Genomic DNA, 16,232 nt, shown 5'->3' with positions numbered 1-16,232 from the left:
CTACACTTCCCGACAAACCTTGAGGTAAGAGAACACGAGTTGAATCTAGGTATTTTGTCGCGTTTGTTTCGGCTCTAACTTACAGGGTTGCACTAAGGATAACATTAGAAGAGATGAGATGTTTGGTCCGAGCCAGTAGTGCTGCTCTTATGGAAGGATGTGGCATAGTATTCGGGTGGCAGCACTATTTTTTCATTTTGACTGACAAAGGTTTAAACAACAGATACCTTTGACGGTTTAAATAAGGTTTAACTATTATAATACTGTGTAACAGGTACATTCTTGAAAAATGAGTTTGAAAAAAACTATAAATGGAGATACGTTGCATGTACGTACTAATAGTACTATGTACATGGGAGCGAATATCCGAAGAAGTGAGCTGTGGCTCTCAAAAGCTCAAACCCTGTCACAAATTTTGTTAGTCTTATATGTGCTACTGGACTCTTGCTGTTTTCTGTGGGAGCAAATATGTGGGATGTTTCTCTGTTTTAACACTTGTCACTTACTCTTGGCATCTATGAAACATTCTTCCTTTAAGCTGAAACAACTCATGATTGTGGGAATTGACTGTTATCATGACACTACCAGTGGCCGACGATCAATTGCGGGATTTGTTGCTAGCATGAATCAGGGAATGACACGGTAAGATAATCTCAGGTTGAGAATTATATTTTCAGTACTTGAGAACTGTCTTGATGTGCTTTCTTAATTGAAACACTCTGTGTAAGTTGCTTATTACTTTATCCTGTACTGAATTCTGTACAAATTTGTCCTTATCATATCTTGTAATTGCTTGTTATAAGTATGTAATGAACTTGCTACTTCTGTCTTACAAGTTAAGTTGTGGATTCAGATACATAGTAGGAAATACAGAATATGTCTACATAGGACTGTGAAAATGCACCATGGCAGCATCAGCAAGTGGCACCCCCCGTCCCCATGTCATTTGCTGCCATTCACCTTTTCCTCCCATCACATCTATGCAGGTCTATACCTGACAGTAACTGCCAGGGTACCTTTATTGACCAGAACACCCCTCTTGATCTCTTTCCCAGCTGAGCCATACTGTAACATTACAGCGTGATTCAATTAAGAAAGGGGGAAAGACTATTTAAAGAGCTAAAAAGGAAAGATGGAATGTGGAATTTAGCTTCACCATCCTTATAGTGGCTGCAGATGAAGCATTCACATGAACTCCATCAAACGAGGCTTTTCTTTGATGAAGTTTAAAGGGGAAAAGCCTAGAAAGCTGTCCCAGATGATGGTGATAATGCTGGCAATTAATGTTAACTTTCTACCAAGAACAAGAAGTTTATTATATTATAATAAGAGACAGATTAAGACTTAACAGTTATTGAAACTTGATTAATAGTGTTATTTCAGTGTGGCTGCATTGAAAACGCCCCTTTTCCAGTTGTATTTAGGGTATCTAAATAGCTTGCATATTTCTTAAGTACTGGAAAATTTTGATGCCAGCGGAGGCCCACCAGTTGATGGTGGTTTTAATTAGCTCGGGGAGTAGGTCATTTGGACCTCAGGTCTTCCCCAACTTCATTACCAACGCTAAGGTGTGTGCACTGATGCTTTCTGCAGCTGGTATTTACAGTTGTCTTGTTCTTTGCAGTTGGTATTCACGATGTGTCGTTCAGGATCGTGGGCAGGAACTTGTGGATGGGCTCAAAGTTTGCTTGCAAGGTGAACTTTTCCCTATAGTAACTGGGTCTGTTGCATGGCATTTTCCTTCTTTAAGACAGCTTCTTTTGGGTAATGAGGCTTGTAATGTTGAACTGAGGAAAACAACTGACCTGGTGTTTGTCAAAGCTGCATGTGTTAATTCTGAAAATATTACTTTTAGTCATGCAAACACAGTGCAGAAGGCACATCTGCAGGTAATCAGTTTGTATGAATAGGTGTAACATTAAATAAAAAGCTTAGTTACAAATAATGCAGGATTGTCGTGAGGGTGAAATGAATAATTTTTGTTAGAATAGTAAGTTTAACTCTGTTCTCCCTGTCCTGATGATTCTTGTATCATTTAATTCTATAATCTGCTCCTTTTTAAAAAAAACCCTTTTTCTTTGATCATAGAGATCTTTTTATACTTAATCTTCATTTTCCCCTGGCATACACATAGAGCATTAAGTATTTCAAAGGCTGTGGCTGATGGGGGAAGGGATCTGGTTTATACTTGGGGTTGTTTCAGCAGCAAAACTTCAAGGTGGCCTTTCTTGGTATGGGTGGGGAAGGATGTATGTTTAAACATAAAGTCACAACAGGAATGATTTGTTCTGCTGATGCTTTTTCCTGAAGCTGCTTTAAGGATGTGGTATACCTACAACAACCACATGCCTTCCCGCATTATTGTGTATCGAGATGGTGTTGGAGACGGTCAGCTGAAAACCTTGGTTAACTATGAAGTCCCTCAGTTTTTGGAGTGCTTGAAAGCTATTGGGAAAGACTACAGGTTAGGTCATAAAATGTGATACTAAGAGCATGTTGGCTAACAAACATTAGGATGCATCAGTGTCATCTGAGGTAAATTAGCTTTATCGTGCCACTCTTCATTGGTGAAGTAGAGGGTACGCTCTGAAACCTTACAGTGCTTTTTGCTTGTTCCTAAAAGAGGAGCTTTCCTAGAACAGACACAGTAATGGATGCCACAACTTGACTGTTCAGTACAGTAATGTTATGAGCTGAACGTTAAACTGGTGTTGACCTCTTAAAAATCTTGAATTCCTACCTGGAGTTATAAATACTGGATAAGCATTTGGTGCCCCCATCATGACCTTGTGGATGGCAGGGATAGTTTGAACATTAGTGCAGAAAGCTCCGTTTTTAATTCTTCATTCATTCTTCTGGGCTTGGTGGTACCAGATTTCTGTTGAGGGTGGAGAGTGGGGTGGGTGGTTGGCAGAGGTTAAGAGACTTCATGTTCAGTTTGATTTGCATTTATTAGTATGTTCTCCTTGTATGTTTTCTTCAAATTGATGCCTACTCTGATGCTTCAGAAATAGTAGAGGCTGTTAAATTTTTTTTAAAAAATCTGGACTGCAATGCCAAATGTCTCTTGAGATTGTTAAATAGAAACCTGTTGCCTTAATAGTTGGAGCTTAAACTACATGTATGTTTGTGTAAAGTCCTAAGCTAACAGTGATAGTGGTGAAGAAGCGTGTGAATACCAGGTTCTTTGCTCAGACTGGGGGAAGACTTCAGAATCCACCACCTGGCACAGTGATTGATCTAGAAGTTACCAGACCAGAGTGGTAAGTTACTAATGAAGTAACTATAAGCAGCTTGAAAAAATAAGCTTGTGCAACTAAGGGACAAATGAGATTTTTCTATTTCAAGCTTTTATCTCGGAACAGAAGAGATGGGATTGCTTATGCTAAATTCTTTTTAGTAATCCATGAACTCCTGAGGTAATCATTGATTGAGGACTAGCAACCCATGTGTTTGTAATTTTATTTCCAAGAAGTTACTCCTGTAACAATAGGTATGTCACTGAATTCCAGCAGTACGTGAATGGAAAAGTAAAGGTACATGAGAGAATACTTTATTGTCTCTAAAATTGTATAGGTTTCCTAGTGACTAGAAAATCATACCAAATGCACCATTCAGTCATAGAAAATGTAGTTGGACTGATCACTTTCTACTTCAACAAAGCAATATTTTTGTTGTGTCCCCTGGAGGGAGAGAATTAGCAATGCTAAGGTGAGAAGCCCAAGTACAAAATCCTTTATATATAGTAGGTTGCAGGAATTTCAGAGGATAACATTGGAGTTGACTTAAGTTGTAATTAAATGTAAAGTTGTGTCACATGGGAATCAAGAACTTAAGCCATTCTGTTGAAGTGTGACAGAAATAAGAGGAATCTACAAGTGCGGGCTTATGCTGGCTGATTTGAGCCACAGTGTCTTGTAGCTGTGAGGTTGCTAGTGTAGTTCTTGAGCATGGATTGCAAAAGTGATTTATCAGCACTCAGGTGCTCCTGTGCTGGTGAACTTTTAGGTCATATGGTTTACAGTAGGGATGACTGAGCTTGAACTTGCGTAGGTTTCCATTCTGAATATTGAAAGCTTTCTCCTTCACCTCAGGTATGATTTCTTCATTGTTAGTCAAGCTGTGAGAACTGGCAGTGTTTCCCCAACCCATTACAATGTCATCTTCGACAACAGTGCATTGAAGCCAGACTACATGCAACGGTTAACATACAAGCTCTGTCACATGTACTATAATTGGCCGGTAAGCATTTATCAGAATTACAATGAATGGAAAAACTTATTTGTTCACCTGCAGCAGCTTCTGAGCCAGAGCAAACACAGGGAAGGGTCATTATGAAAAAGTTGTGCCATCCAGTGTGAATAGTATAGTGTAGTCTGAAATGTAAACTCTGAAGAGAGGGGGCTGTGGCTCAGTGGTAGAACATCTGTTTTGCTTGCAGAAGATACTGCATTCAAGACTCAACATCTCTGGTTTAAAGGATCAGGTAGTGAAAGACCTAAGTGTGAGAGCTTAGAAAGCCACTTCCCATAATAGACTCTGCTGATCTTGATACAGTGATCTGAGTTGACATAAGGCAGCTTCACGTGTGTCTAATTTGTACTAAAACACTGAGGCAGAATGAAATTCCTCATTGTGTCCTTCATGGCATTCATCTGGGTTCAGGAATATAAAGTGTGAATGCTGTGTAACATCCAGGCATTTCCTTCTTGGTTTTTTTTTTTTTAAAGTTGAATATGCAAAGATAAACTAGGCTTTTTGAGCAGGTCAGCAATAGACATGGGCATGAACTGAAATACAAATCAAATTTTGTGACGAACTGGGCCAGTTCGCATATCGTGAAAACACATTTCGTGGGGCCATGTTTTTTACAGAATCCATGACTTTGGGGGCCAATTTATTCAATTTGTGAATGCTTCGTGATGGCAGACAGGCTGGCACCGATTTATTGATTCCGTAGGCAACATAGGCCCAGAATGTCTGCAGCCCTTTTGTTGCCGTAGAAACCCTAGTCTTAGCCCACCTAACCTTGATAGGCAGCTCTCCCTACCAACCTGAGGGCTGAGCAATGCGGGTCTGCGCAAGTTTACCTGGGAACTGTAGTTGGAGACTCCTCCCTCTCTCTCCCTTCTCCGTTTATAAGAACAGGATGGTAGAGTAGCGGTGGCAGCGGCAGTCTCAGCAGCTCCTTCTGCCGCTGCTTTCCAGCTTCAGGAACCCTTCCCTGACTCTATCTCCCGTCCTGCTGCTCTGACATGCCTTCCCACCCAGCCCCCCCCCACCCCCAAGCTTCCTGGAGTGGATCTGCTCTGCTTTTCCTTCAAGAACTTGGAGGGGGAGGGAGGGCATGTCAGAGCAGCAGGAGGAGAGGAAGGAAAAGTCAGCAAAGAGAACCCGAAGAGAGGAAAAACCAAGCAGATCCGCTCCTCTTGACTTCCAGCAGCGGCAGAAAGCAGGACAGGAGGGAAAAGTCAGCAGAGAGCCTGAAGAGAGCTATTTGGAGGGTGGCTGGAGGAGAGCCTGCTGAAGTCTCCCTGCGAGTTTGGCATTTCTGGGTATGAAGGGGGCCATTGCAGGGCCCTGGGATCTGACGAATCATGAACCTAACAAATCGTTTCACGAAATGGGACAATTTTGTGAAAGTTCATAGTTTGTGGTTTGTGGAACATGACGAACCATGAAACTCAGGGTTCGTTTTTTTCCCATTTCAAGCCCATCTCTAGTCAGCAAGCCTCTAGCTTGGATCATGCTAGCCTCTGACTTCTGATTGAGTCCTATGAATTTCTGTTGACTTTGGAGACAGACTGTGTATCAGAAAACTGCTTCTGTGCATTTGGACTTGGATAAATTTGGGGGGGGGGATCAAATTTCTGTTCTTCCTAAATTGTTTACGTGCTAGTTTTTAGCTTAATTTCCCCTGTTGAAGAGGGCAGTCAAAAGAGCTCTGAATGTGTAAGGTATATAGAAGACTTGAACTGTCTTCTATACTGAGAAGAACTGTCTTCTTACTGAGGCCAAAGTTTTTTGCCATATAAGAGGAACAGGATTTCCAAAGTCAAGCAAGCTTGACTAGATTTGCCTGGGCACTGATCTGCAAATGAGTGCTTTGCCGATTCATCACGAGGAAGGCGGCCGCTTTGGGTTCAGGAAAGGCATGTATGCTGTCTTTTTATAAGGGAAGATGCTACTTGTAACTTGTTTTCTTCACAGGGTGTTATCAGAGTGCCTGCTCCCTGTCAGTACGCCCATAAATTGGCATTCCTGGTGGGTCAGAGCATTCACAGAGAACCCAACTTGTCCCTTGCGGAGAATCTGTATTACTTGTGATCCTGTCCAAGTACAGGATGAAAAGAAACCTCTGCAAATTTTCCTAAGAGGAAGCCTTCACGTTCTTGGAGCTGGACTACTGCACGTCAGCTTCATCATGCAATACTATTCCAAATCTGTCAAGATATAACTGCTGTGTACCAGCCATAGGAATTTGGCTGTGCTGTTTCTTGCAACTTTTTTTTTTAAAAAAGTTGACATTCATACTGCAGTATAAAGTGTCTGGATCATCCCTTTTCCAGTAAAGTTTGTGTTGAAAAATGTCTTATTTGAATGTTTTGTATGCATGCTTCATTTTTGGAGGGTATGGCAGAAATAGTCAAGATGAGCTTTAATAGAGGCAGTCTGCATAATTGGAGATAGAATGTTCAGTAATGATGAATAGCAATCTTGTATAATTAGGGCTTGGCACCCAGTTACAGAATTTAGTATACATAAATTAGCATTTATTACCAAAATTTCAATACAAGTGCTTTTGAGATTGGAGAAGGCAATTAATTTAAAAAAAGCTACCCTTTGAATGTTACAGGAGCTATCAATCCTTTTATTCCTTATCAGAGCTGCCACGTAATGTCTTGTAGTCTCTGCCTTCCAAGAACAAAAGTTTGTTGGAAAAGTGTAGTAAAGTGTAACCCAAGTGGGTGTAAGTTTCAATGTACAATTGCCACCTAACTTTAGCTACGTATGGCTGTTGAAAATTTGGACACATTTTCAGTGTTTTTACTGACTACTAAGTATGTGGACTTGGAAGGCAGTCCCATTGTGGCTTACCTTAAACTGCGGGCAAGCATGTTGTTGTTTCAGTTAAGCTGAGGCTAGTGGGTGCTTCCAGTTATATGCTTGAAAAGGAGAACCATCTTGGTGTAAGCTGATCAGCAGTGTGGCATATTTGCTTCAAGATCTGGCTGGTTAAAAAGAAATCAGACTGATGCCTGCCCTATGGAATATAGTATGGGTACTTGTAAAGAGTCACTTAAAGATGTGGCTTCAGAAGGGTTTCTAAAGGTGGCTCTGTTAGACGATGCAACGTGGTGTTGGCAAGTGCTACACCAGTATTGATGAGTTTTAACTCAGTGAGTAAAGAGGCAACCAACATCTACAAAATATCAAATTTATTTATATAAAATATTTTTACACATGAACAACTGTACACATGCACACGCCCACACAATACTTTACCACAAATTTAGGCCAATGTTTTTTCTTTAATTTCATAAATCTAGCACACAAGATTATTTTACAGGAATTTACATTATATTTCTTTGAAGACACAATGGGGGAAAAGCTTTGATCATTCATATTATAAACCTTCCATCAATTACAAAAAGAAAGGCAGTCTGAAAAGTATGTATAAACAGTAAAAAGAATTTTTACAAATGGACAAGTTACAAAAGAGTAACAGCCAAACATGTTTGCCAGCAACTACATCTTTTTTCCTTCCAGATTGTAATGCCAATAACAGGAAATAGCATGTGGCAAACCTCACATTCTTGTATATCCCTTTTAGTGACTCTTCCTGGCGAGGGCCAGTGAATAACACAACTTTTTCACTGTAGTACTTCCTCACATTTGGGTCTAGAACACTTCCCGAGAAATGGTGTCCAGCTTGAATCTGCATTTCAAGTTACATCTTTTTTTTACTTCTGTGGTGGCTGTTGGAATATGGAAACCTTTGTTTGCCGGTACCAGTGCCTACAATTTTTTTTTAAATGGCTTGAACAGGGTGTGTGCCTTTTCTGGCTCGTGTATGCAGTAAATCTGGCTTTTAATGTACTTGAAAAGTTGACTAGCAGAACTCATACAGATGTTTAAAAATGCATCTTGCACAACACTTTCAGACTCCCAAGAATTACATCAGACACTGAACGGAGTCAGCAACACTGATTAACTTGATCTTTTATATTACCAATGTCTCAGTGAGGATGGAAAGACAAGTTGAATACGCAGTACATACAAAGTATACGCTGTATAGTTCAGACAGTACAAATCATTGTGCATTAATAAGGCAAACATCAAGGCGGAGTAAACTAGGAGTTTCAAGACCATTTAAGTGAAATGAAGACCGGGAATGAACAGTAGAAGAGGGATCAGAGAACAAGATTTTGTTTTCTCCACTTTAAGGGAGGAAAATGCACCAAAATGTTTCCAAGGTTGTTAACAGGAGAGTTGCCTTGTAAGAGGGATGGTTCCGGATGCTCCTTAACCCCTTCAGTCTTCCCTTTTTGTTTTAAAGAAAGAGATACAAGTTGGCAACGCGGTGCTTGTGTGTGTATATTTTCTCCTCACCACCTGTTTTTTAAGTAACTTAACAGCAAACAAGTCAGATGTTTCTGCTGATGTTGGAATGTGCTAAGAAATGGCCAGGCTCTAGAAAAAGATGTTCTGAATAGTCATGAAAGCCCTAGTTTTGAAGTGTTTGTAAAATTTTATTTGTTTAAAAAAATACATAGATCGGAAGCTTTACAGGTTGTCCAGAAGAACACGAATTCATTTCACTGCACCAAGCTTTTTCAGAAGTTTCTTCCCTTTGGAGAGCAGCCCCTTTTTCTTTTTCGAGGACAATTCCCTGCCTCTCCCGGGACTACCAGAACCCACAGATGACGTAGGTGACCCCGAATGGAGATGAACTGTGGGGGATGGTGCTCTCCTTGGTGATGTACCTGTATTCTCAGGAGGAACCTAGTAGGTACATTATTACAGTTTACTGAATGTTTGAAAGCCAGCAACAACAAGAAAGTTGGTAACAATTTCTTTCTGTTTAATTACTCTCATGGTTTGGGGGGATTTGGGGGGGGGATCCATTTGTTATGCCACAAGACAAAAAGAACTTGTGGTGCTTACCAAAAGTTGCAAGGGACAGCATGTACAACAGAAACAAAGACTTTGGCCTCTTATTTTTCAAGAGTGACCCAGACGGGTTTTGTCAAAAATCAATTTTTTTTGTATTTCAATCTGTATGTTAGTGGTGATTCTGTGGACATGAATAAATGGGATATGTACTACAAGTGGCAAGTTCTATATATACACCAGCCAGTTTCCAGAAGGAATCACCATTTCTGAAGCTAATAAATTAGAACACTAATTGTTGAGATCCTTTGAATATTTTTTTTTCTTGAGCATACTGTATATACATATTTTGAGAAAATGGCACACTGGTTGAAAGAAAAAGCTAAAACGAACCTTAATTGTAATCAAAGAAAGCTTGAAGCCCCTTGTTGCTCTGGTGGCAATGTGATTACACACATTAAAAGTGGAATTGGATTGCTTGGTGATGCATTGCACAGGTATGTAGAAGAATCCCTTGAGAGAACGACTGAACCCCTAAGCAACTACAATGCTTGCACTGTAAGCTGGTCAACAGTTCTTCTCAGCAGCTGTGACAATTTATATGATAAGGAAAGGTAAAATTAAGCAAAGGGGGTCACAAGTTTACTTTGATTGCAAATCAAGGTCTTCATCTAATGAAAACCAAATCAAAACCACTCTGTAGAAGCACCCCAACGTACACCTGAAGATACCATAGAGTGAGTTCTAATGCATTCATTCATGGGTTGAGCTGCAAGGTTCACACTGACAGTTATTGCATTGATAAACCAAAGAGTGGCTGAGAGCTTTGCAAATGCAGGTGTGAAAACTGGCATTGTTACAAGGATTGCTGAGTTGGTATTGCCAGAGGCAGACTTGTGCTACTACTGACCGGAAGAAACATTTTAAGGCAAACTGATTAAGCAGATATCTGAGGTTAGAGTTTTCAAAAACAACCACACCCTTTTTTTGCAACTGCCATACTTATCTGCTTACATTGTTAATGCTTATTGTTGGAGGGTTGGGGGTTTTGTGCTTTTTTTCCTCTTAAAGTTGGGACTTCCCTCCCAGATTGGCTAACAATGCAATATGCAGCTTCTCTTTGGAGTTAAGACACTAGGAACACTTTTTAAAATGCAAACAAACATTAAGTTCAGTAAGAAATATGTTCCAAATGTTAATCTTATTTACGAACATAAGCCCTGAATACAAGGAGAAAGAACCATGAGACGACAGTCAATTTAGGTGATGTTTTTCTGACTACATATACCCTAAAACTTTATTTTAAATATGTATATCAGGAAAATCTGCAACCAACCAGGGCTAAGAATGGTTTTGGAGACATATTTCTCATTTTGTTTCCGCACACTTAAGTGCCAGGATGGCTGCATTAGACATTGTCAGTTAGCTTGGATTGGTATCTTTATTGGTATCTTCAGTTGCTCACTTACGTGAAGGCTACATTGCCTTTTTTAAGGTGTGAAATGAACACTCTTCTTCTGTTCCCAAGCAGATGAGCAAAGAAACAAAAATATATATAAAATATAATATATAAAAACTGCAGTGATGAAAGAAGACAAGTGAGACACTACATATGAATCATTCGTCCTTCAAGGGTGGGGAACACAAGGGCAGCAAGGAAACCTTGGAAGGGTTTATGACCTACGGGCGATGACCAGAGCAACACCTGTCCTATGAGTTCCCCTTCCAAGACCTGTTCTACTCCAGTTAAATCTAAATCTACGTGCTGCAGAAGTAAATACTTGTACGAGATAGAAAATGCTTGCAAAGCTAAAGTTACATTGTAATGAACCAAACAAAATGAGTGGTTCATTCTAAATGCCCATAATATACACACTGGTAGGTGAATCCGCTATTTCTGTATTGTATTGGTAATTTCCCCAAGTATTTCCTGAAAACAAGATGGATTTTTAAAATACCAAAAACAATACTCAAACTATGAAATGTGTACAAGAAGGGGAAAACAAATAGTACAATGGATGTTTTTCTTTAATGCTTGCTTACCCTTTTTGCTTTTGTACGCATTGGTGTATCTTGAGCATAGCGTGATGGGGCATCAGATAAATAGACTTCTACATCATCAGGCACTTCTTCAAGAAAGTTTGAAGGAACCAGGCCCTTCTGGCCATTAAGCTCGCCCTGTGCAGAGAAGAAGAGACGGGAGCACTTCGTTGCAATTTAAAACAGTTCAGAGCCATTAGAAGTGATACTTTTTTGCATAAATTGAATCATTCTTGTCCACCTTTTGCTCCTGTGATTTATCACATAATGCACCTGTTGACAACTGCATGCACTTCTGTCCAACAGCCCTTTTTTCATGCTGCAGGAAAACTAAGGAGTTCTAGCCTACAGGCAGCTATCTCTCTGACCCAAAGGAATTGTATGCAATTGCCAATCTCATGTTGCTATGTATACTAATAGTGTGCTTATATAACACTGTTCTAGACAGATCAGTGCATACTCAAGAGTGTGAAACAGTGCTGTTATCCCCACAATACAGCTGGGGCTGAGAGGAATGGCTTCCCCAAGGCCACCTGCTGAGTTCATGACAATAGGAGGATTCAAACCAGCCGAGTTTCCGACTCGCAAACCAACTGCTTAACTACTATGCTACAGCAGCTCTGTATGAGTCAGGTGTCTGCATACCAGCCAGAGCATGGCATTTCCAGTCCATTACAGGCCTTCAAATAATAACAATAGTCAAAATACAGAGGGATGCTGTGCTTGAGGAAGCTTTTAAGCAAAATGTAAAATTAGTAGAACTCCCTTTGTAAAGATGTCACAGGAAACCCCTGATGGGCAAGAATGCTTGTTCATAAGTGCCTGTCTTATCTCTCAGTTTGAAGGCTTCTTATTTCTGAAAGCCTTGAGATACCTTCCAGTTGTCATGACAGCTGCATGTAGACTCTTCCATGCAAAGAACAGTTTTGATTTTGTTCCTGAAACTAGGGGTCAAAGTCCCAAATTTTCCAAGCAGCTGGAGTTCCAATATTGCAGCAGATCAAGGCTTCCAAAATGAAGAATACTTCATTTCCACTACATGAGACAGGAAACTTGCTTGTAAGAGGTGGTTGGAATCGGGGTGGGGAGGTTGTCTCCAGTTCTTGACAGTACAGGTGTAGTCTGACAAAACGGACTGCTGTCTGATAGCAGTGGACAAGTCTGCTTGGAAAAACGGTCACTAACTCCAATTGCTCCCTTCTTGCAAAAAAGGAATGTTGCTGGCTAAACAAATACTGGGCATACTGCAACTGGGACAAAGACCAAGAGAAAGCACTTACATAATAAAAGCCATCTTCATCAATTTCTCCAATGACTGTGATAATATCTCCTGTACAAAACGTCAGCTCGGCCTGTAGAAAGTACAAGAACAAAACGTGTTAATTTCACTTTTTGCAAAGGGTTGATTTGTTTCATGCCGTTCCTGGTGGTTGGCAACCAGATCAGCATATGCATAAGCCCCTGCTTTTAAATTGGAAGTGCTGGTACTCCCATGTGAGGTTGAACAGGGAAACAAAGAGCTCCCAAGCTCCTCGGCTGAGCAGGGAATCATTTGGCCTGGATGATGGGCTCTGTGGCATCACTCAAGCCATGCTGTGTCAATTGTGGTCATGTTTGCCAAGTCACTGGGAAGGCACAGAATCATAGGGTTGGGAGGAACCTCTAGGGTCATCTAGTCCAACCCTATGCAGAATGCAGGAAATTCATAACTCTCTCCCTTCCCCATACCCCCAGTGACCCCCCACTCCATGCCTAGAAGATGGCAAAACATTTCCAGGATCCCTACCCAAACTGGCCTGGGGCAAATTGCTACCTGACCCCAAAGTGGTGATCAGCCTTACCCTGGGCATGTAAGAAGGAGTCACGAGAACTAAGCACTGATGTAACTCAGTTCAGCCTCCCCCAGCCAAATCTGGGGGGCTTGAGCCCCTCAGCCCCCCCCCCCTGTAATTTACACCTATGGTAACCCATTCTGCTCTCCCTCCCATGATCTGCCCAGGTTCACAGAATCAGAATTGCTGTCAGATGGCCATCTAGCCTCTGCTTAAAAACCTCCAAAGAAGGGAGAGCCCACCTCCTCCCAAGGAAGCCTGTTCCACTGAGGGACTGCTCTAACTGTCAGGAAGTTCTTCCTAATGTTTAGCTGGAAACTCTTTTGATTTAATTTCAATTGATTTAATTTTAATTTAGGTGAGGTCCAATCACAGCAGAGTAGAGGGATACCCTCACTTCGCATGATCTGGACACTATGCTTCTGTTGGGTGAGGACTACTGAAATAGTCCTGAAATAGATGTGAGGAATCAAATAGCCAAGCCCTGTTAAAGGGCTCAGGCTGATGTGCCGATTGGGGCAATCGGTTTAAGGCATTTTGCTACTCCTTCAATTCCTAAATCCCTGTTTTTGCACCTCGGTTCCTGTAGGGATACATAAAAACAAGCATCTGAAAATGAAAAGGGCTGTGCTTAAACTAATTAGCACTACAGTTGTGTGCTGTGTATGAGGCAAACTTGAAGGATGACAGTGTGAGAGAAGAGAACACTACTATGTTTTTGGCTCTGGTGCAACATCTCTCACTAGATACACTTTTTAAGTTAACACAGTTGTTTTGGGTTGTGTTTCCCCACCGCCACCACCCCTGTGGAAGGCATGAAATGGCACTTTCTGTCCTATAAATGAATGGTGGTGTAGGTTTCTGAGAAGAGTTTCAAAGCTACTTCAATGAATACCTCAACATCAACGTTAGGAGAGCTCTCCCTTGGGTCGTAGTCATACAGGGCCACCATCCTCCTTGTCGACGTGGCAGGTTGGCGGCTGCTCCTCCGGTTCCTTTCTGTCCCAACCCAAAGGAGGGAAAACTATCAAAGTTATTTTGAGACAAGCTAATGGTACACATTTCTCAAAAAGGTAGCAACCAACTCAAGCCCATTTGCTAGAAACCTGATGGGCAGGTCAACCCTCTATCAATAGCATTTGCTTTAAAGAATAAGTGGAGTTCCATCAATATCGTTCGTAATCCTTAGGGGCTGAACTGCTTTTGCTCGTTTGTCGTACCGGAGTGACGGGGGTATAAATTTCATTTAGCTAGAAGAGCTTGCGTGTAGGTAGACATCTCCCTAGGTAAATACTTTGTGGATCAATATAATTCTGAAGATAGTAATTACTAGAGTCCATGCTGGGCTAGGTAGTACCCAAACAAGGAGGACGTAGCTTGGCATCCTCAGATTCTCCTTTCAGTTCAAGGTAGAGGACTTTGCTAACAGGAGGCCTAACGAAATAGCAAATCCCACTTTTAATCTGTTCCTGCACCTCTGGGGTCAATTCATGCATTATGTAGCAAACCCAGATTCGCCACAATTCATTCACTCAACAGGGAGCCATAGCCGGCTCCCTGTTGAGTGACGTGTGTACTTAAATAGTACAAGTTAACAAATACATGTTTGTTGCAATCACACTTTCCCAGTTTTAGGTACACACCTAAAGAAATTCGGTAGAGGCAGGGCTCATTTTGAGGGGGAACGCACAGGAACCCAGTTCCAGCAGTTCCCCAAAGAGGTCACATGTCAGGTGGCCCCACCCACCGGATTCTCAGCCATTTTGGGCCTGTTTCTGCCTGGATTGGGGCCAAAATGGCCTAGATCGGGCCTCTGATGGGTGGTGGATCACTCTCCTGTTCAGCAGTGGCCCGATCCTGACTATTTTGGGGCCCCTTTTCGGCCATTTTCAGCCCCTTTTTGCCATTTTGGGCCCAATTTCAGCCCTGAATGGCCAGATTGTGTCCAAAACAGCCAGAATAGGTGATGTCAGGGGGTGTGGCATATGCAAATCAGTTATGCTCATAACACACTTCTGGTGATGGCAAGGGGTGTGGCATACACTAATGAATTATGCTAATGAGTTATGTTAATGAGTCCCTCCAGCTCTTTTTCTACGAAATGACCCCTGGGTAGAGGTCTAAAACGTGTGAGCTTCAAGGATTTCTTGAGAGAGACTGGCTCCCATTCTTGCTGTCACACTTCAAGAAAATCACAAGGCAATCCATGCATTCCATTAAGTGGTACTGTAATGTTATCTGTTCTTGTCAAGGACCAGATGGTAGGCATTGTTTAGACCCAGGACACGAAATGACGGCTCTCAGCTGTCTACCATCTCATCTCTCAGAAACTGGGCAACTGGCTGTGCAAAATGTCTAACAAAACAACTATCCTCACACTGCAGAATATGGCATTAGCCTATAGTCTCAGCGGCTGCACAACTAGCTGCTAAAATGGCTATACTAACAGCCCAGTGTAATGTACAGCATATAGAAGGGATTTTCACACGTGCCGGGGGGTGGGGGGGAAGCTTGCCACTAGACTAGAGCTTTTAAAAAAACCCTATACAGTTGTCTCATATACATTTCCTTGTTTTTAAATTTCTCAAGATATAACTCCTAATGAGATGAATTATCCTTTGCTAGAAGAACGAAAGCTGCTGCTACTCAGCCATTACTAAAAAAATAACATCCGAAATTTACACATTTTCTTAGTGAAACAACAGAACGAACGCAGTCTGAGCAAATTCTACTTGTGAAATGTTGTGAATGAGAAATGGTTAGACACCAACATTAAACACTTGGGGAAAGTTCTGTGATAGCTTTTTGGCTTCCAAACTGCACTACAGTAACATGACTTGCTGTTGGTAACGTGGCAACATGGCAAAAGAAACATGCTCGTCATCTTGAAATGGCTGTTTGGAGCAAAGCTGAGGAAGAACATGAAGGAGACGGATGGAAGAAGCTCAGCAGAGAGACTGGCTTTAATGGTCCTGGAAATGCATGGAGGACAGAGACAGGTGTGGGGACTAGGGTTCTCTTTTTCAGAGAGAAAGCAGAATGTGCAGCCACGCCATCTCCTAGCTGGCATTCCTTCTCAGGAGAGTGGATTCAAACCAATTGAAATCTCATCTGGGTTCACACACAGCTAACTTCAATTCTGGTTCTTGCTCTCTGTGTGTGTGTGTGTGTGTATGTGTGTGATGTGCCGTCAAATCGTTTCCGACCCATGGCGACCCTATGAATGAAAGACCTCCAAAACGTTCT

General features: G+C 41.5%; 2 protein-coding genes across 3 annotated transcripts in view; one reads left to right on the top strand and one right to left on the bottom strand.

The window, feature by feature from the left end:
- Nucleotides 1-6,327, top strand: part of PIWIL1 (piwi like RNA-mediated gene silencing 1) — a 29,163-nt gene extending 22,836 nt beyond the window's left edge. For both annotated transcript variants that reach the window (XM_054996590.1, XM_054996591.1), the window contains exons 15-20: nt 539-642; nt 1,625-1,695; nt 2,311-2,464; nt 3,138-3,263; nt 4,095-4,242; nt 6,211-6,327. In XM_054996590.1, coding sequence (XP_054852565.1) covers nt 539-642; nt 1,625-1,695; nt 2,311-2,464; nt 3,138-3,263; nt 4,095-4,242; nt 6,211-6,327 — 720 coding nt within the window. The remainder of the gene's footprint in view (nt 1-538; nt 643-1,624; nt 1,696-2,310; nt 2,465-3,137; nt 3,264-4,094; nt 4,243-6,210) is intronic.
- Nucleotides 6,328-7,493: 1,166 nt separating this feature from the next.
- The window catches only part of RIMBP2 (RIMS binding protein 2), a 112,551-nt gene continuing 103,812 nt past the window's right edge, over nt 7,494-16,232 (bottom strand). Inside the window, exons 20-23 of the mRNA XM_054996523.1 lie at nt 13,882-13,985; nt 12,435-12,506; nt 11,158-11,292; nt 7,494-9,006 (exon numbers count right to left, since the gene is read on the bottom strand). Coding sequence (XP_054852498.1) covers nt 8,815-9,006; nt 11,158-11,292; nt 12,435-12,506; nt 13,882-13,985 — 503 coding nt within the window. The 3' untranslated portion in view covers nt 7,494-8,814. The remainder of the gene's footprint in view (nt 9,007-11,157; nt 11,293-12,434; nt 12,507-13,881; nt 13,986-16,232) is intronic.

This window comes from Eublepharis macularius, chromosome 13 (assembly GCF_028583425.1).
Source record: "Eublepharis macularius isolate TG4126 chromosome 13, MPM_Emac_v1.0, whole genome shotgun sequence".
In the NCBI taxonomy this organism is placed as follows: domain Eukaryota; kingdom Metazoa; phylum Chordata; class Lepidosauria; order Squamata; family Eublepharidae; genus Eublepharis; species Eublepharis macularius.
This window is presented reverse-complemented; position numbering and strand designations above follow the sequence as displayed.